This window comes from Cydia splendana, chromosome 6 (genome assembly GCF_910591565.1).
Source record: "Cydia splendana chromosome 6, ilCydSple1.2, whole genome shotgun sequence".
Lineage (NCBI taxonomy): Eukaryota > Metazoa > Arthropoda > Insecta > Lepidoptera > Tortricidae > Cydia > Cydia splendana.
Window position 1 is genome coordinate 11,341,391 of NC_085965.1, and position 21,036 is coordinate 11,362,426.

The 21,036-nt window shown below is 37.0% G+C and overlaps 3 protein-coding genes across 6 annotated transcripts in view; 2 read left to right on the top strand and 1 right to left on the bottom strand.

Moving 5' to 3' along the window:
* LOC134791442 (uncharacterized) overlaps positions 1-21,036 on the top strand; it is a 251,576-nt gene that overhangs the window by 67,360 nt on the left and 163,180 nt on the right. The window lies entirely within an intron of this gene.
* Positions 10,481-15,243, top strand: LOC134791433 (protein yellow-like). Its single transcript, XM_063762454.1, has 3 exons — positions 10,481-10,663; positions 13,653-13,831; positions 14,297-15,243. The coding sequence occupies exons 1-3, from the start codon at positions 10,482-10,484 to the stop codon at positions 15,184-15,186; spliced, it is 1,251 nt and encodes a 416-aa protein (XP_063618524.1). The 5' UTR covers position 10,481; the 3' UTR covers positions 15,187-15,243.
* On the bottom strand, positions 15,083-19,328 carry LOC134791429 (uncharacterized). Of its 4 annotated transcripts, none has more exons than XM_063762449.1 (5): positions 19,070-19,328; positions 18,527-18,673; positions 17,410-17,606; positions 16,608-16,766; positions 15,083-16,223 (listed from the first exon to the last, which is right to left on the bottom strand). In XM_063762449.1, the coding sequence occupies exons 1-5, from the start codon at positions 19,193-19,195 to the stop codon at positions 15,278-15,280; spliced, it is 1,575 nt and encodes a 524-aa protein (XP_063618519.1). In that variant the 5' UTR covers positions 19,196-19,328; the 3' UTR covers positions 15,083-15,277. The 4 variants fall into 4 exon arrangements, with proteins under 4 accessions (XP_063618519.1, XP_063618520.1, XP_063618521.1 ...); XM_063762450.1 differs by having other exon boundaries at positions 17,410-17,647; positions 19,070-19,209; XM_063762451.1 differs by having other exon boundaries at positions 15,886-16,053.

Below are 21,036 nucleotides of genomic sequence, written 5' to 3' on the forward strand. Positions count from 1 at the left end.
ATTTTAAATTTTACCAACAAATAGTTTACCAACATTTACATGAAAGTTTAAAAAAAATAGCGCAATATTGTTATCAACTGTCACTAAGTATACCTAACTCGTTTTTTAGCATTAGAAAAAGGTAAACAATCTTGACATGTCTTTTTATTGAAAAAACACATTTGAAAAATAATTTATTGTTGTTTTTTTAAGGTTCTTGTTTTAACTCTGAGGCTTTATCATAATTTTTATTTCTTTTCTTGCGAAGTATCGATCCCTGAGAGGCCTGTCACAAATATCTAAAAATAAAAACCATCGCTCCTCCCTTTTAGGTACCTATCTACTCGTAAAGGGGGCCTAGCCAAGAAGACAATCGTATCGTATCGTATCGTAATCGTACAAACGCCAAACGAATTTTAAAATGTAGGTATTGGGATGACAGATGCTACGAAAAGCCACGCGGCATTTTCTTACAACGATTGTCATTTTGGCTAGGACTAGGATCTCAGGCCACCCATACAACCATTTCCAGTCGCCGTTACGACGCGGTGTTGACACATCTTGTGTCGACACCGTCTGTTTCGGTCACAATTCCAGTCGCAGAGTCGTCGCCGTGTCGACACAGTTACCAGAAATGGGGAAGGGTCGACACATGACACAAAGTGACATAAAGTGTGGTCGCCGTGTGCACACATTGTTTCGGGTTTGCGACTACTTTATGCCAAAATCATTCGTTCATTCGTTCATTTTGTTCCTGTCAAATGGAAACTGTCAGATGGAAAAATACTTAAATAAAAATAAGTGACATTAATACGCCATCTCTAAAACGGATTACAAGACGTAATTATATATTGTTTGCATTTATATTACAATAGGACTTAAATTATTATGGGGAATTAAACTGCTCGAGTGATTTGATAAACTAAGTGTAATATAATCAACGCGCCACCACATTGTTTTAGTTTAGCCGGAAATGAAATTGTTTACTTCTCAGTGCCTGTGTTCATAACTATATTATTTGAAGCATTTTTAGTACTTCGATGCGCATACTATACTTAAATAACAGAAATAACGCTTTACATACTACGAAACTTGTTAATTATGATGTATAAATATGGTTTAAGGCTGAGAAATATTGCAGTCACAAAGTAGTTGCAATGTTTCGACTTTGTGTCGACTCTGTGTTGACACATGACACGCGCTGTCAAAAGTAATAACAAAGTTACTGGTATGTTACTGGATTTGCAAAATGGCTCCTTGTGTTGATTTCTTTTCAGATATTCTCAAAGTGTAAAAATGCCGTGGTCAGAGATGGGCATTAATCGATTAACTGTTTATTCGACTAATTAATGGAATAGAAAAAGTTAATTCTCAAATTTTAATCGCGATTAGTTTAATCGACCTAACATAGATTGAAATTGAATTAATCTGAATATTAATCGAATAAATTATCGATTAAATCTCGATTGAAAGTTGACAGGGGGCCATTTTTGTACGTAAAAATAATAGAAATGTCTTGCATGCAGATGGTAGCAAAACACTTTGTCATAAAAGTCGAGATGGGTGTCGATATATAGGTTTTAGGGAGTGCCGATTTCGAAAATAATGACCATTTTGGAATCCGAAATGGCGGCCATGCACTGTGTCATAAAAGTCGTCATAGATGTCGTTTTATACGTTTTAGGGGGCCCCAATTTTGAAAATGATGACCATTTTGGAATCCAAAATGGCGGCCATGCACTATGCCATAAAAGTCGTCATGGGTGTCGTTTTATAGGTTTTAGGGGGCGCAGATTTCGAAAATGATGACCATTATGGATTCCAAGATGGCGGCCATGCACTATGTCATAAAAGTCGTCATGGATGTCGTTTTATAGGTTTTAGGGGGCCCCGATTTAGAAAATGATGACCATTTTGAAATCCAAAATGGCGGCCATGCACTATGTCATAAAAGTCGTCATGGGTGTCGTTTTATAGGTTTTGGGGGGCGCAGATTTAGAAAATGATAACCATTTTGGATTCCAAAATGGCGGCCATGCACTATGTCATAAAAGTCGTCATGGGTGTCGTTTTATAGGTTTTGGGGGGCGCAGATTTAGAAAATGATAACCATTTTGGATTCCAAAATGGCGGCCATGCACTATGTCATAAAAGTCGTCATGGGTGTCGTTTTATAGGTTTTAGGGGGCGCAGATTTCGAAAATGATGACCATTTTGGATTCCAAGATGGCGGCCATGCACTATGTCATAAAAGTCGTCATGTATGTCGTTTTATAGGTTTTAGGGGGCCCCGCTTTCGAAAATGATGACCATTTTGGAATCCAAAATGGCGGCCATGCACTATGTCATAAAAGTCGTCATGGGTGTCGTTTTATAGGTTTTGGGGGGCGCAGATTTCGAAAATGATAACATTTTCAATTTAAAAATGGCGGCAATGCACTATGTCATAAAAGTCGTCATGGATATCGTTTTATAGGTTTTAGGGGGCGCAGATTTCGAAAATGATGACTATTTTGGATTCCAAGATGGCGGCCATGCACTATGTCATAAAAGTCGTCGTGGATGTCGTTTTATAGGTTTTAGGGGGCGCAGATTTCGAAAATGATAACATTTTCAATTTCATAATGGCGGCAATGCACTATGTCATAAAAGTCGTCATGGATATCGTTTTATAGGTTTTAGGGGGCGCAGATTTCGAAAATGATGACTATTTTGGATTCCACTTTTATGACAAAATACGTAGCCGCCATCTTGGATTATAAAATGATCATCGTTTTCGAATTCTGCACTCCCTAAAACCTATAAATCGACATCCGTGACGACGCAAGTTATCTTTATTTTCAGATCTAACAAATTGCTACAGAATACAAAGGACAAAAAAGAAGCGAGGAGGTAATGAAACAAGCAAAAATACAGATGATTCCTCGACGCAATTGGGTGATTCTTAAATTGTGTCCAGATTTTTTTTGTCATAAAAGTTTTTATTTTTCACATATTACTCTCACAAGTTCCGTGACATTTCGACCTTGTAATTTTTTAAGTAAATGTTTTTGTTTATCTATGAGGATCTCACTAGAATAGTATAATCAAGGTATGTTTATATTTGATGAATGAAATAGTAACGCAAAAAAAAAATATATTTGTGTCTTATATTCCTGCCGAAGACTTTTATTTTACCTTTTCCTTCTACACAAGTTTGGCCAAGTAATAAGAATTTAGGGCTCTCAATTTTATTTTGACTTCTACAACAGTAAAGCTACGAGGCCATGTTTGGTATCGTTTTCGTATAAATTCGCAGTACCAAATTTAGTTAAGGTATCACATTGACACCATTCCGAAGTAAAAACATATAAACTTATTAAAATACTTTCTTTTAAACTCCTCTTCACGCTTAAACTGCTGAACAGTTTTAATTTAAATTTATTTATACACATATATTTTGAGTCCCGAGACAGGATATAATAAGTTATCTCAGAAATCATCCTTTAAAGGTGTGAAATGAGGTGTAGGGGGGAATTCAGAATTGACTTCTTGAAGTTAATACTGTTTAAGTTTAGGTTTGAAGTCATGTTTTTTCATAATTTTTAACTAAATCAAAGATGTAGACCATCCCAAATTTCATATAAATCGGTTCAGCGGTTATTGATTTCCCGTACAAATTTCCACGCCACTTTTCACACCTTCAAAAGATGATTTTGGTTATAAGATCTATCCTATGTCCTGTTCCGGGACGCAAACTATTTCTATACCAAATTTCAACGAAATCGGTTCAGCGGTTAAGCGTCAAGAAGAGTTTCAAAAAAACCGGCCAAGTGCGAGTCGGACTCGCGTATTAAGGGTTCCGTACATTAAGTCCGACTCGCGCTTGACTGCACATTTCTAATAGGTTTTCCTGTCATCTATAGGTAAAGAACTATTTTGTGTATTCAGATGGACATACATACAGACGCACGAGTGATCCTATAAGGGTTCCGTTTTTAGGGTTCCGTACCCAAAGGGTAAAACGGGACCCTATTACTAAGACTTCGCTGTCCGTCCGTCCGTCCGTCCGTCCGTCCGTCCGTCCGTCCGTCCGTCCGTCTGTCACCAGGCTGTATCTCACGAACCGTGATAGCTAGACAGTTGAAATTTTCACAGATGATGTATTTCTGTTGCCGCTATAACAACAAATACTAAAAATAGAATAAAATAAAGATTTAAATGGGGCTCCCATACAACAAACGTGATTTTTGACCAAAGTTAAGCAACGTCGGGAGTGGTCAGTATTTGGATGGGTGACCGTTTTTTTTTTGTTTTTTTTTTGTTTTTTTTTTTTGCATTATGGTACGGAACCCTTCGTGCGCGAGTCCGACTCGCACTTTCCCGGTTTTTTTCCTTTTGAGGTACGGAACCCTAAAAAGATTTATTTTTATTTTGTGGAATGGTGTCAATGTGATATCTTAAATGGATTCAGCGCCCCAGATTTATACGAAAACGATACCAAACACGGCCTAGCACCTTCACTGATATAGATATATCAAGATAAAATTGAGAGCCCTAAATAAACTTTCAAGAGCGGATATCTCAAAAACTATTCAACATATCGAAAAAATTGACTGAATAAACTTGTAACAAATTAAATTAACTTTCATTTTGTATAAGTGGCCATGTCGCTGAGATGCATAGTTTCCGAGATATAATCGAAAAACGGGAAAATGGGACCTTCAAAGCCCCCTCTCCCCCCCCGCTCAAGGGCTAGGGCCGGGGACTTTTGATATGTTCACCTCCTAACTTGTCAAACCGAGTTACGGAGTCAAAAATTGTGTTCCGAGCATTTCCCTCTACAACTTTTGGAGCATTCGTTGCCTGACCTAAGTAGCTTATTGAATTTCTTTCAAATCTTTTCTGTAAAAGGTTGACGGGTGTTGGGTGTTTATATGGTTTCGGTCAATTATTATCATTTGCATTGCCCATGATGACTTACTAGAATTACGAGCACACGAGACACTAATAGTAGTTTGACAAACCTTGGTTTTCAAGAGGTATTTTATATTGACATTTGCTGTCACAAATTTGCTGTCAGATTTAGTCGCAAACCGCACGCAAAGTGCACACAAATGTGTCGACACCTTGTTACGGAAAAGTGTAGACACGGCGACGACACTTTGTTTCGAAACAATTCTAGACACATTGTGTGGACTCTGTTACGACACATCTGACATTTAGTTACCACTTTGTGATTCTGCGACTGGAATGGTTATATGGGCAAGCGGCTTGTCGGATTGAATTTGCTGGGGGGTACAAAATAGAACTCTAACATTCAACTCTTTTATGTCGGGCCATGCTCAGTGTACGGTTCCGTAGCGCGTAGTAACCATTCGATCAAAATGGGCTAAACGGGGGCTATTAGTAAGTATCGTGTGAATCAATGTCATGTACATACATTACAAGCAAATAGGGGTACTTTCGCAGCGCTTTATACGTATTTTTACTAAGAACAAAAGACTTTTTGTAATAACTCAAAAACGGTTGGACCCATTATGTTCGCTATAGTTTTCATTGAAAGTATTTATTGAGTTTTTTATTAACTATTTTTTTTGGGACCATGGTTCAAAACTTAGAGGGGGGGTCACATATTTTTCTTTCGGAGCGATTATGTCCTAAAATATTCACTTTATCAAAAAGTAATTGGTGAAGACCCTTATTCATTTTGAAAGACGTATCCAACGATACCACACACTATTGAGTAAAAGCGAAAAAAAATTTCAAAAAATCCATTTTGTATGGGATGGGAGGTACCCTAATTTTTTTGTACTTTATATTTTACCGTTCTCTGGTAATGCACGATTTATGTATCCATGCCAAATTGCAGCTTTCTACCACTAACGATCACGGAGCAAAGCTTCGGACAGACAGACAGACGGACATGGCGAACCTATAAGGGTTCCTAGTTGACTACGGAACCCTAAAAATAGCCAAAATTGATCAAATTTCATACACAACTAGTTCATCCAAACTATTAACTCTGTCGGCACCGACTTAGGATTTATTAGACCTGTACCCCAAAAGCATAAAATTGTTGTAGTAATTCACCGAATCGCATTTCACCTTGAATGAAAAAGATATCACTAGATTTTTTTACTTGACGCACTTTTTCGCGTAGCTTTTGACATTAGTATAATTAAATTATAGTATTATTTTTTTTGTGTAGTATTTTAGCGTAGACGCATTTCGCCGCGATCGACGTTTGTTTGGGACTCTAATTAACTTGATACGTTAATTTGATGCTTGCACTAAAATGAAGTATTTTTTTTAAACACGTTTTGTACTTGTAGGATTAAGCCTTAAGTGCTATCAAACTCATTGAAATATTATCTATGTGACTAATGAATAATTGAATTGAATCGTTGAATCACGTCGCCAATACAATACACGATCGAGGTGAAATGCGACTAAAGTAATAAACGATTGAGTCATAACGCGAAAGCAAATGCACGATCGAGGTGAAATGCGACTAAAACTAATAACGACTAAAATAATAAAAATAATAAACGATTGAGTCACAACGCGATATTTAAATGCACGATCGAGGTGAAATGCGACTAAAACTTATAGCCACTAGAAAAAAAAAATCGGGCAAGTGCGAGTCGGACTCGCGCACGAAGGGTTCCGTACCATATAAAAAAAAAACAAAAAAAAGCAAAAAAAACGGTCACCCATCCAAGTACTGACCACTCCCGACGTTGCTTAACTTTGGTCAAAAATCACGTTTGTTGTATGGGAGCCCCATTTAAATCTTTATTTTATTCTGTTTTTAGTATTTGTTGTTATAGCGGCAACAGAAATACATCATCTGTGAAAATTTCAACTGTCTAGCTATCACGGTTCGTGAGATACAGCCTGGTGACAGACGGACGGACGGACGGACAGCGAAGTCTTAGTAATAGGGTCCCGTTTTACCCTTTGGGTACGGAACCCTAAAAACTATTGAGACACAATGCGAAAATTAAATATGAGAAAGTTATAAACGTCATATTTTCATAAGAATCGTATGTTTCAGGTGGCACTTTCATTGTCACTGCAAAGTAGCTTGGTCCGACTGTTATACTTACTTCTTAGACTTAGCTGTAGTCTAGTGAATACAGTTGGTCAAGTCTACCCAAACCATTAATATTTAACAAAAAATGTGTTTAACTTTCTGTGTAAGTGTTGTAAAACAAATAAAATAAATTGAAGAATAGACCATTCTTCGTTAATCATCATTAACGTGTTAAATAGGCAATAATCGTAACTTTTTTTTACACACCTACACCTTATTAGGTTAGAAGTAGCTGATCTACGTGTGTTAAATATCCACCCGCCGGCTATACATTCGGGTGGCCGTGGCTATAGCATTCATAAAGGAGCCACACCACCTGATGGACAGACGTGTGCTACCAGTTCCCTTGAGGATATACATAACATAACAAGGTAAGAATTATACACGCAAAGTGAAAACTAGTACAGTACCTAATATGACCAAAGTATGTTTACTTAAACAAATTATTACTTTAAATGACAGAAACACAAAATAATTATAAATTAAATTACTGATAATTATTTTACAAACGGGGGATCTCCTTTAAAATTATGTTAGCAGACCAATTAAATTATCATTTCCGATATTTTTTTCAGCAATAATAGGGTAAATTTTATCGAGTGTGGATAATAATGTGCAAATTTGTTGTTATTATTCGTGTTTTAGTAATAAATGTGTTACGAAGACAACAAAGAAAAGTCTGTCGGGCATGATATGAAAAGTTTTTTAATGGTTATTAATTTTATAATAAACTCAAAATATTTTCAAAAAGCACACAAGGGTTATTTTATTATTTGCCCACAATAGAGCCGATACGAACCATCTTAACTACAAACACCTACAACATGTTAGCTTTTGAATGAAGTATTTAAAAAAATGGAAACCTGTAAAGCACATTGACATGTTTTTAAATATTTATATGTTTTGTTTTAATTTTTATATTTGCAACCTTGCTTCTGTCAACTTTTTGTTTAACCACAACTCGAAATGACCACACAATTCAGATCAGTGATTAATTAAGTCAATGGTCAACGTTGCGATATCAACAGGAAATACGATCGACTTATTTGGCGAAGTCTCTCTCGCACTTTGGCAAATCTTAATACTTTAGAAAAAGACGATTATTTTTTGTCATAACTCATAACATAAAGTGCATCGTTCGTCCTACCTGAGCTACTACGGTTGACCTACCAGTGTCCACCAGTCGTCCTTTTGCTGAAGGACATTCTTAATTATGTATTAATGTACCTACGGAATTTGTTAATCTTCATTTATTTATGTATTTAGAGGTGGATGGTTAATCACATGAAAAGTTAAATTCATAATTAGTTTAAATCTGATGAGACCTGAACCTAACTTATGGCCTTCTTATAGCTGTGCCTATAGAGGTCATAACATTAAACTTCACATCTATAATCTGTATGGGGGAACTACTGTGTATGCCTGTTTGTTAAATTATTACCCTAAGTTTCTATTAGTTGAAATAATCATCTTGGCGCACGTAGCTAATTATCTTTCGCTTGCGGCTAAATAAAATAGGTAAGACCGCCGAGATTACGGTAACTAGTGAAACTACTGGTAGCACTGTATGAATGTTTACAAATACGTACAAAAATTATATGGAATAAAGACAACGTAAGAATTATATGGGAATAATTCAGTTACATAATTCTCTCAACTCAAAGAATGTGTATCCTCAGAGCTTTTTCACACTATTCGATCCGATATCGGATGCCGGAAATAACTACAAAGTAAAAAAAGTAAAGGTAAACAAGTAAAAGCGATATATATTTTTTTAATGTATGAGATGTTCATATTTGCAATAATTATGGGATTTATAAAAGCAGCTACGATATGCTTGTTGCTAGGATACGAAAAAATACATTTAACTATTTTTGTTGTTCTAAAGAAAGCGACTTGATGCCATAGGGCATTTTCTAGGAGCTGTTTTATTCCAATAGACTAGACAAAAAAATTCAAAATTACTCTCCTTCTTGATGCGACTGGCAAATCATATTACCTTTTGGAAACCGGGTTTTTTAACCTAATTAAACCCCGCTGAATCCGAATTTGCCGGTTGTTCGATCGAAATCTTGACCGGAAGTGAGATATTTGATATTAAAGGTCCCTTTTTTTTAGTTTTTCGTAAATAACTCTTAAACGGTGGCGCATAGCAAAAAATGTTCTTAAACATAAGTAATCTGCATAAAAATGTCTACAAGTAAGATTCCGTACAATTTTTCGCTAGGGTCAATATTCAAAGAGATATTAACGCGGGAAATTTAATTATAATCACTTCTAAGGTCCCTTTTTTTAGATTTTCTAAAATAACTCGTAAACGGTGGCCAATATAAAAAAAATGTTGTTAAACGTTAATAATCTACACAAAATTTTCCAAAAAAACAGATTTCGTACTCTTTTCGTAGTGATCAATATTTAAATAGATGATAAAGAGGGATAGTTAATTATAATAAATTATAAGGTTCCTTGTTTTTATTTCTTCGTTAATAATTTGAAAAGTATGACTCATAGCAAAAACAAATCTTATACATAAATAATAAACATAAAATTTCCTACAAGAAACATGTAGAATACTTTTCGCTAGGATCAATATTTAAAAAGACAAAGCAGCGGGTAAGTTAATTATAATCAATTTTAAAGTGCCTTTTAGTTTTTTTTGAATAACTCGTAAACGGTGTCCTATAGCAAAATAAGTTTTTATGAATAAATAATCTACATAAAATTTTCTGCAAAAAACACCTTGGACACTTTTCTCTAGGATCAATATTTAAAACGATATTAAAGGAATAAAATTAATCACAATCAGTTCACATGTCACTTTTTTTTAGTTTTTCGTAAATAACTCGTAAACGGTGCCCCGTTGCAAAAAAAAATTATACATAAGTATTGAACATAAAATTGTCCACAAAAAAGGTTCTGTACACTTTTTCGCTACGATCAATATTTAATGAGGTATTAAGGACCTGGAAAATGATTATAATTAACTTACCCCCTAGTTCCTTATAATCAATTTCCAGATCCCTATTTTAAGTTTTTCGTAAATGACTCGTAAACGGTGGCCCATAGCAAAAAAGTTCTTAATCACAGACAGGTACCTAAAACAAATAGGTGTAGGTACGCGTGCAAGACCCAAAAAAGTTTTAATTTTTTATTGTAGTGACAAACTCCTTTAGCGGCGCTGTGCACTTTTTGTGATGGGGAAAATATGCTAAACACGCGAGAGCGTAAGACGTAAGACGCAAGACGCTGCGTAAGATGGACACGTGACCTGATCGAAAAACTGTTACAATGTCATTGAGTTTTCACTTCTGCCGGCACTCCCGGAGTGCAACCCGTTGTTTTTTTTATCGCCAAATGAAATTAGAAGACAAAAAGTAGGTATCTATATCTAATAAAATTAAAAGGTTACAAATTGTGATTCCAGATGCAAGGAGGCACGCTACTGCTGATTGGACTACTAGCAGGTGTGGCGGGCAGTGGCTATGCAAGTGACGACAGTCACCCTGCCCACCGGAAGGCCAAGGGTATAGGCACCCTGTTCCGCTGGAAGCAAATCGACTTCGAATATGAAAATTTACAGGCAAGACAAGCTGCTATCGACAGTGGGTGAGTACAGCCAGAAGCATAAGGATTTATATAATAAATAAGACAAGATTATTAGTGGCAATCACAAATTTGTATAGACAACAAAAAGCAGGAAAAACGGAAGATTAGCGTGCATCACGAAATGCACCCAACAGCATAATGCTAGCTGTCGCTGGTTTTCCGTAGGGCCCATTCAGTGATGCCATGTACGATAACACTTAAAGATACATATCGTTGGCTCATTGGTTGGATGACATTCGGAAAATCGCGAGGCACTGCTGTATGAGACCGGCTCAGGACCGGGTTAAGTGGAGTACACGAAGAGAGGACTATGCTTAGCAGAGGGCGACAGGAGGCTAAAATGATGATGATGATCGTATGAAGGTACGGAACCCTTCATTATGGGGTCCCTTTGTTTCCCATAAAGTTTTAAGTAATAATGTATTGTTTGTCATATTATCGTTAGTCATAAAACTGAAACCGTTTACCTTACAAGATTTTCGTAATAGTAGAAGAGCCGGCCGCAAATTTTCTAACCGACTTGATACCACAATGAAATGCACAATGGTTTCCCATAAAAGTGATGCTAAGTCCGAATTCGATAGTCTGCCACGGCGGAAATTGCCGAAAGTACGAAAAAGAAGGCCACTTCCGGTGCGAAAAAAGGGGGCTGATTTAACCCATCTGATACCGAAATAATAGTTATGGCAGCAGTTAGAAATTTACATGTAGACATAGAAAAGCGAAGTCGGCCAGTATTTTTTATGCCGGAAGTGCTTGGCAGACGCTCTCAAAGGTGGCCACCGGGACCCCTAATTTAACGCATCTGATACCACCATGAAACCAATTCCAGTCGGTAGGTATGAACCCTCATGTCAGGAATATATAAGTCTGCCAAGGCTTTTCCTGCCGAAACACCTTGGCAGACGAGATTATGTGAGCACGGTCACCATCGGTTACCCTACACTAACCCATCTGATACCACCATGAAACCAATTCCAGTCGGTAGGTATGAACCCCCATTTTAGGAATATATAAGTCTGCCAAGGTTTTTCCTGCCGAAACATCTTGGCAGACGAGATTATAAGCAAGATGACCATCGGTTAGCGTACACTAACCCATCTGATACCACGATGAAACCAATTCCAGTCGGTAGGTATGAACCCTCATTTCAGGAATATATAATCTGCCAGGGCTTTTCCTGCCGAAACACCTTGGCAGACGAGATTATGTTAGCAAGGTGTACATCAGTTACCCTACATCAACCCATCTGATACCACCATGAAACCAATTCCAGTCGAGAGGTATGAACCCTCATTTCAGGAATATATAAGTCTGCCAAGGCTTTTCCTGCCGAAACACCTTGGCAGACGAGATTATGTTAGTAAGGTGTACATCAGTTACCCTACATTTACCCATCTGATACCTTGTTTGACAAGTCCAGTCTGCCAAGTCAAGTCTGCCAAGGCCTTGGCTATTCCTGAAATGCGGGTTCATACCTACCGACTGGAATTGTTTTCATGGTGGTATCAGATAGGTTAATGTAGGGTAACTGATGTACATCTTGCTAACTTAATCTCGTCTGCCAAGGTGTTTCGGCAGAAAAGGCCTTGGCAGACTTATATATTCCTGAAATGAGGGTTCATACCTACGGACTGGAATTGGTTTCATTGTGGTATCAGATGGGTTAGTGTACGGTAACCGATGGTCATCTTGCTTATAATCTCGTCTGCCAAGGTGTTTCGGCAGGAAAAATCTTGGCAGACTTATATATTCTTCAAATGGGGGTTCATAAGTACCGACTGGAATTGGTTTCATGGTGGTATCAGATGGGTTGATGTAGGGTAACTGATGTACACCTTGCTAACATAATCTCGTCTGCCAAGGTGTTTTGGCAGGAAAAGCCCTGGCAGACTTATATATTCCTGAAATGAGGGTTCATACCTACCGACTGGAATTGGTTTCATCGTGGTATCAGATGGGTTAGTGTACGGTAACCGATGGTCATCTTGCTTATAATCTCGTCTGCCAAGGTGTTTCGGCAGGAAAAACCTTGGCAGACTTATATATTCCTAAAATGGGGGTTCATACCTACCGACTGGAATTGGTTTCATGGTGGTATCAGATGGGTTAGTGTAGGGTAACCGATGGTGACCGTGCTCACATAATCTCGTCTGCCAAGGTGTTTTGGCAGGAAAAGCCTTGGCAGACTTATATATTCCTGACATGAGGGTTCATACCTACCGACTGGAATTGGTTTCATGGTGGTATCAGATGGGTTAAATTAGGGGTTCCGGTGGCCACCTTTGAGAGCGTCTGCCAAGCACTTCCGGCATAAAAAATACTGGCAGACTTCGCTTTTCTGTGTCTACATGTAAATTTCTAACTGCTGCCATAACTATTATTTCGGTATCAGATGGGTTAAATCAGCCCCCTTTTTTCGCACCGGAAGTGGCCTTCTTTTTCGTACTTTCGGCAAGTTCCGCCGTGGCAGACTATCGAATTCGGACTTAGCATCACTTTTATGGGAAACTATTGTGCATTTCATCGTGGTATCAAGTCGGTTAGAAAATTTGCGGCCGGCTCTTCTACTATAAGGTTATTCTGTAGATAGTAGGTTAGGTTAGGTTAGGTTTGTTTTATGGCAATCCTGAAAAGTTACGCGTTTCTGAGAAAAACCAATTATGACTAACAAAAATTCGGACAAACAATACATTATGACTTAAAACTATTTGGGAAACAATAGAGACCCCTTCATTATGCGTAGCCCGACACGCACTTGGCTGGTTCTTATAATTTATAGATAACACACATTAAACTTTACTTTTAACCACTGTACTGTAACCGCTTACCTAATCGCTGCAATGGTACAATTTACTTATTGATCAACGAATTTGATTTCCATACATTCCGCAGCGATATGTATCCGCTCGAACAAAGACTAAGCCGATTACTTACGCAATATACACATAACCAAACTAGTTCTTGACGTATGACATACATTTTCTAGGCGGTTCAACCAAACGAACGTAATAACCCTGGGCGTGGAGCGGTGGAAGGACCGCGTGTTTGTCAGCACGCCTGCATGGAAGAAGGGCGTGCCGGTGACGCTCTCGTCCGTCCCGATTGTGAGCTCTACTGAATCGCCGCTTTTGAAACCTTACCCCAACTGGGACTGGCATAATGCGGGTATGTAATCTAGCCTAGCCTAGGTAATATTTATTGGCCATTGATTGTCTTCTTAAGTATAGGGTTGCACCGGAGGCCTAATGGAATATCACAATTGCCGACTTTACAATTACATAAATAAATAAAATAGAGATTAATTAGTAATACATAGTAAATATGCATACTGCTATGAAATAAGATTATCGGATGACGTTTTCAGAATAACGGTATATTCATTGTAAATGTAATTTTTTAGCTTAAATAAAAAACAGATTTCAATAAAAAACACATGCACATATTTTACATTGAGCGTATAAATCACCTGAAAATATTGTATATGTAAATATTTAATATTTATATTATTTTATTTTATTGAGGTGTGCAATAAAGAGTACGTGTAGTGTGCAATATTTGTATTGTATTATACATGAGCGGTGATAGAATTACAGTAGGTAAATTAACAATTTATTTAACTTTTTGTTTTAGAAAACTGTACTGGATTCACGTCCGTATTCCGAATGGCCGTCGATCATTGCGGCATCATGTGGGTGCTAGATGCCGGACAAGTTGAAGGTTTTGAAACTCCTCGCCAGATCTGCCCGCCGGCAATATTCGCCATTGACCTTGAAACCGATACCGTGCTAGCGCGTTACCCAATTCCAGCAGAATATGTACTCCAGGACTCCTTGATTACTAATATAGTGGTTGACTCCAGGGACCCTCTCTGTAGAGATCTCCACTTGTACATCGCTGATGCACGGCGGTATGGACTTATCGTATTCAGAAGCTCTGATGAATCATTCTGGAGATTTAACCACTACACTTTTTATCCAGAACCATTATTGTCCAATTACACTTTACATGGAGTAAATTTCCAATGGTCCGATGGCCTTTTTGGAATGTCCTTAGGCAAACTATATCAAGGAGATAGACCTCTATATTACCACGCAATGTCTAGTTCTTTGGAGTTTGTAGTGATGACATCGGTAATACGTGATCCCTCGCGTGTTAGTAACTCAGTGGATGAATTTAAACTTTTGGGTGAAAGCCGAGGCCCAATAGGGCAAGTCTCGGCATCTGTCATCGATCGCAACGGCGTCATGATCTTTAACCTTGTTTCTCAGGACAGTATAGGATGTTGGGATACTCGTAAACCATACGAAGACGCCAACCTTGGAGTTGTGGCCCAAAGCAGTAGCACGTTAGTGTTTCCTAATGACTTGCGAATAGATCATGAAGTGCCGCAAATGGCCTGGATAATAACAAACAAACTGCCAATGTATCAATTTAATTTGATAAACCCGAATGAATATAACTTTAGAGTCTTGTATTTAGATCCGGCCAAAGTTGTAGAACATACTATTTGTCAGCCGTAGATAGAATTTGGCATCATTGTTAGGAAAACATTGTTAATAATAAAAAGTGTGACCTTTCTTGCGTTCATAGTTTTACTGTTTACCTAGCTAACTATTTTCCTTTATTACTATTACCTTTTTCAGCCTTACTGTTTTTATATGAGGAATTTGGATACTGTATTGAATCCTCATTTATTAGACTGTTTTGTCTAGAAGACATAATTTCTGCTGATTGTGACTGCATTTTAGTAATAAGGGCACTCAAATTGTTCTTCGATTCAACTGACAAATCATTTTTAGGTCTGATACTCTCGTGTGATTTTATTTTCACTACTTTTTCGCCAAGATTTATTTTAGATTCCTGTTTTAATTTTTGTTCTTGATAACTTATGGCATGCTTTTCTTTCTCCATATTTTCAATACTAGACATTCGTACACTATTTGTTGCCTTTTCTTTCATTAATATGGTATTTTTTTTACTAATAGCAGCAATTGGAAGCTGTTCAGAAGTCTCCGTCAATTTACTAATAATGGAACTTTGAACCGTTCTGATCGAATCAAAATTTCGGAGTGTTTGATAATCAGACGAGCCCTTCATAAATATTTGTGGATACAGTCTTAAATAGGAAGCCGTATTTTCTTTACTACTTCCAACTAATGGTGGATTATCATCAGTTTCATTTGTCAGAGCGGGGCAAGTTTCAAAATGAAGGTTGGCGTTTGACGATGAAATAAGAACTTGGTGTGACTCAAATAGATCTATTCCTTCGTACTTTGTTTTCCTTAAATACTCACTTATTCTCAGTAACATCAGTACCAATTGCTCTGTAATGCGATCCGCGTTGCGAGGCACCGTTATTTCGTTACCAAAGTAATCTTCGTAAGTTCCTGTAATTGATGAACAGTTGATATTGTCAATACTGCTAGCAATATATGTACTAGCAGCATCAGTCTTTTTATCGGGATCATCAATTGTTTCCGACGAAGTGTTTGGCACATCAACAGTTACACGAGGAGGAAGCGCCGGTGGATCTGGAAGTTGTGGCCTTTCTAAGTACCTGTATTGCAAAAATGAAAAACCAAATAAAAAATTCGCGTATCGCGTAGGTATCAGTAATCCGTATGACTACAAAATACATTCTGGGGCCGATTTTTGAATTTCAACCGCTCAATTTCGTGTATTTTGTTGAATAATATCTGCACTACTAGGCATTTAAATTCTACTAATAGAATTGAAATCGATACCACTCGATTCCCAATTTCTATTCTAGTATTTCAAAAATGAGTGTTACGCCGTTTTCCACCGATTTTCGAGTGACAAAATCGAGCACTCAAAATTCAAAAATCAACCCCCTGTCTCGTAAATTGCAGTCGATTTACTGTTTGAACTTCACAATTTAGAATTTTATTACGATTTTAAATTAAATACTAATTTTACTCACCAGTTAGATAATAATCGTCTCCGTAGCTGCGCTTCGCCTAGTAAAGATTTTGTACGCCGTCGTCGTATAGCGAGCTCGAGGCCGTAGTCAAAATCATTCGCTGGCACAGCTTTGGGGAACTTTTGAAACACTGATGCCACTTTCAAAGTCTTATAGTAACTAAAACAATGCAGTCTTATGGGATTTTGCTACTAGGTATTTAATAGTTTTCCCGGTAAGGGCATTTATTTGTGTGATGACACAGATATTTGTTCCTGAGTCATAGTTGTTTTCTATGTATTTGAGTATTTTTTAATTATTTTAAATATCGTTGTTTGAGTACCCACAACACAAGCCTTCATGAGTCATGAGCTTACCGCGCGTGGGGCTTAGTCAATTAGTGTAAATGTCCTATAATATTTATTTATTTATTTATTCATTTTTATTTTAAAGCAGATTTTCTAGTGGTGGTTCTTAGACATGTTTTATCAAAATCAGCATATCCGTTTCATTGCCTTGGGGGGATTTTTAAATTTTAAGTTTATAATACTACGTACCCTATTTAAATAGGTAATTACATAAAACAGAAAAACTATTTTTTTACTCTGTCTGTAGTCAAGGGCACAGCTAAAAAACTTTAAAATCCATTTTAGCGCTATGATATCCTCGGTTTTCATGCATGTTTCTTGAACCCATAACATTTTCAGTAGCACACAGAGATTTTGCGTTGAGTCGATAACGAGATATCGAGCCTTGGACCTCTACATATTAAAGTTGATCAGTTGATAATAATAAGAATTGAAGTGGTAACTCAGCAACTTACTTCAGAACAAGCATCCACATATAGACGGAAGGCATGATGGAGGCAATTTTGACGATGACGAACTTGACGCAGGGCGGGCGGGCGGCGCCCACGAGTACGCACGTGCCCAGCCCCAATGCAAGGCTCAGCAGTTCGCACAGCAGTTTCCTGATCGCCGCCATCAGCAACCATGGCAACACTAAAGTAGGGCGCTCCTCCTGCCAGCAAACGGAGTTATTAGATCTATCCTTTCGCCATTCTGAAATAATAGTCTGTATTTTTAGGTATTTAAAAAACAGTAAACAAAATCTACCCCCAAATGGCTTCTTAAACCAGTTGAGGATAGATGAAAACATTACATGATCAAATAATGTAGGTTAAAGTCAGGTCGTTCAGTGACAGATCCAGGTGGTTTTGTAGTTAGTTGGTTAATCAATAAATGTTATAACTACCCGAAAATGTACAAATTATTTGTTTACTTTTATTCAAGTACCTAAAGATACAGAGTATACCTACTAAATATTTCAAAAAAAATGACGGACTTACTAATTCGAAAATGATAGGTATTACTCAATCAACGATATCCTAGAAACGAACATACATACCTAATATATTAAAAATGCATTTCTTCAAACTATTTCTTACAATTTCACTGCAATATCATTTTAAAGTAATAGACGTGGCTTTCAGGTTAAGAAGTAGGTAACTATACATATATTTGGTGGGTATAGCAGCAAACACATTTATCAATAAAGACGAAAAGTACCTACGTATAAAACCAATACGAAATACGTACTGTCAAAGCATCTGGGTAGATACTCGTATATACCTAATCAATAAAGTTGTCAAAGCGGGTATCACAATTATTTTACACAAAGCAGGATGTAAAATTAGCCAGCAGGCAACGTTCTTACTTGTAACATATCTTATCGTACTCATTATTTTAAAGTTGTTTTTTTGTTATTCGTTACTCTTATCAATTAGGTTTTTTCTAAAAAAAATTGTTCCTAAAACGATAACAGTACGAAAACGTATTTAAATAAATAAACGTGTATTTTTAAAGACTTCTACATCTATACTCTACATGTAGAGTTAAAATAGGCAAATACCTACAACGTTTAATATTTAGATTACGTACCAGAAAAGCAGGGTATAGCAAGACGATATACGTAGCAAGGTAAATGTAGACGGTGAAGCACTGCACTAACATGATGCCGGAGATCATGGTACGCAGCACTCTTTGCACCGGCATAGATATTTCTGCTGGCATGTTCATCTGCCATACCTAAAAAAAACATTTTAGTTAGCTTTTATTTATGATCCGCAGCTTTGAAAACTAGGTCTATATAGTATGAAGCATGAGATTATGTTTTTTTACACACACACGCACACATACACACGCACGCACGCACGCACTCACGCACACACGCACGCACGCGCACCTTAAATCGAGATAGTTCTCAGATAGGTGTTTCTCTATAGGTATTGCTGATGTGATGCCGCGTCTCCTCTTTAACACTCTCAGTGCTAAGCTCCTCATTTCCAATACAAAATGAACACAGCTATCAGAGTGTTCTTGGCAGTGAATGTTTTAAAGCGTTTTAGTTGAACTGCCAATCCTCCACTTTTATGAATTACTCCTTCCTTCAAGTTATACTTTAAGTGATAGGTATACACTTACCTGTTTCAAATTAGCGTTAACCTTAAACAAAGTTGCATCGAAAATGGTTCGCAGGAGACCAAGGATTGTCCACAGGCACACCTCGGACTGCACGTTCATGCCCACGTAGGATAGAATATTAACCATGGTACTGAATTAGGAATATATGTAATACTTGTTAGTACATCTGAGAAAGCTGGTAAATTAGGTGCAAGTGGAATTATTTGACCATTTCTATTTTAATACAACGGTGACAACTGATTATACATACATGGTTTGACTATAGTTTGACTTTTGACTGACGTTGATATAGATAAGACATGCTAAAACCTGTAAGGTCGTAAGGTTTTGTTTGTTAACCTCAGAGCAACCTCAGAGGGCCTACAGCAAAGAGTAGTATAATATATATGAGAAAAAGAGCCCTCTCGTGGAAATTTTTCGTATCCATTTTGAAGCGCCATCTTAAAATTTAAACAAGAAGCATTAACGTCAATATTCATACCTACAGCCTGTTTACACATTGATTAATGTTTAGTACGACTTCATACATTTGCTACAAATGTAATAATGTATCACAATTTGTTATATCGAGAGTTTTGCTCTTCTATTCCCCATTAATAAACAGTTTTATTATAATATTTGATTAATGTAAGATTTATTGGCAAGCAGATATTGTAAAGACATATCTACAGGTAAAGCAGGTACAATACAATGTTATACAACGCATGATTTTAACAAGAAAATTATAATAAAGTAGCTTGTTTAATACTTACCTGATAAAATAATAAGGTGAATAGGAAAACTAAAGGGAAACACGAAAACGAAATTTAGTTATCTGCCTTTCTATCGTTCGAATATGCAAGAGTGATAGAGAGACAGATACCGAATTTCGATCGTGTAGGTATAACAATTCTGGTAGCACACGCAGTGCAAGTGTTATTGTAAACGTCAAACTTTTATGAAATTATGACGTATAAAAAACACTTGCACTGCGTATGATCATCGATCGTATCAAAATCGTTGCAGAATTTTCTTGATCTAACTCTATTTTGAGCTGGGTGTTATAAACTTCTTAAAAAAGCATGATATTAAAATAACTAGAAAAGTCATTTCATCGTTTATGGGAACTCAAAGAGTAAGTAGTGTAAGTACCTACAGTAAGTATGTGGGAACTCATCCCCTAAGTTTAATAAGTATAATAAAAGTTCGTACGTGTTAGAATTTTTTATCTTGGGAATGTAAAACTTCGTAAAAAGGAATTTTTGAAAATTCATCCCATAAGACGATGAAAAGCAGGTTGAATGTTTGTTGTTGAAACTTCATAGGAAAACTATAGGTAAACACAATATTAGTAAACAAAAAAGTAGTTAGAGTCTGTTCGGTAAGAGAAAAGTCATGGAATGTATTGGGCTCCCTACATTCCACGACTCTTCTCTTTTCGCACAGACTCTATATATAGTTTCAGTTTTTTTGGAAAAATTCATCCCAACCACATGAAAAATATCTGAAAATAAATACTTTTTGAATTGATACTATGCAGAAAGACAAAGTGACACACAAATGTCACCTTTATCAAATTATTAACCCAACCGTTATTCCCTGCAGCACAATGTTTATGCAGAATTACAAAAACCAATGTATAAAAATCCTCGCGGCAACAACTAGTGAGAATATAACACACCACATTTGCCTTTGTGACAAAAGAAAATGCATTTTGCACTCCATTATACACTCCTGTATCCCGGTCAAATAGAGAGTTATGGTGCGATTTACTTAACTAATTTGTAATGTTTTCACGGTTACCTCTAAAGGTTTTGATTAGCTTATTAACGGCGTTGACATTAAGGATGTGGCATTATGTATTGCACGATCATAAAGACAACTACAACATGTAACCCACAACTGTTGCAGTAGCGTAACTCACATATTCAGAGAATGAATAGCATGAGGGTTATGTCAGCTTAATCGTCATCGCATGCGTCAGTGAG

Coding starts and splice junctions, on each gene's coding strand:
- LOC134791433 (XM_063762454.1), top strand. CDS start 10,482: ATGCAAGGAGGCACGCTACTGCTGATTGGACTACTAGCAGGTGTGGCG. Junction 10,664..13,652: donor CAAGCTGCTATCGACAGTGG/GTGAGTACAGCC, acceptor TACATTTTCTAG/GCGGTTCAACCAAACGAACG. Junction 13,832..14,296: donor CTGGGACTGGCATAATGCGG/GTATGTAATCTA, acceptor TTTTTGTTTTAG/AAAACTGTACTGGATTCACG.
- LOC134791429 (XM_063762449.1), bottom strand. CDS start 19,195: ATGGTTAATATTCTATCCTACGTGGGCATGAACGTGCAGTCCGAGGTG. Junction 18,674..19,069: donor TTAACGCTAATTTGAAACAG/GTAAGTGTATAC, acceptor TGTTTTTTTTAG/GTATGGCAGATGAACATGCC. Junction 16,767..17,409: donor ATGTGGATGCTTGTTCTGAA/GTAAGTTGCTGA, acceptor GCATTGTTTTAG/TTACTATAAGACTTTGAAAG.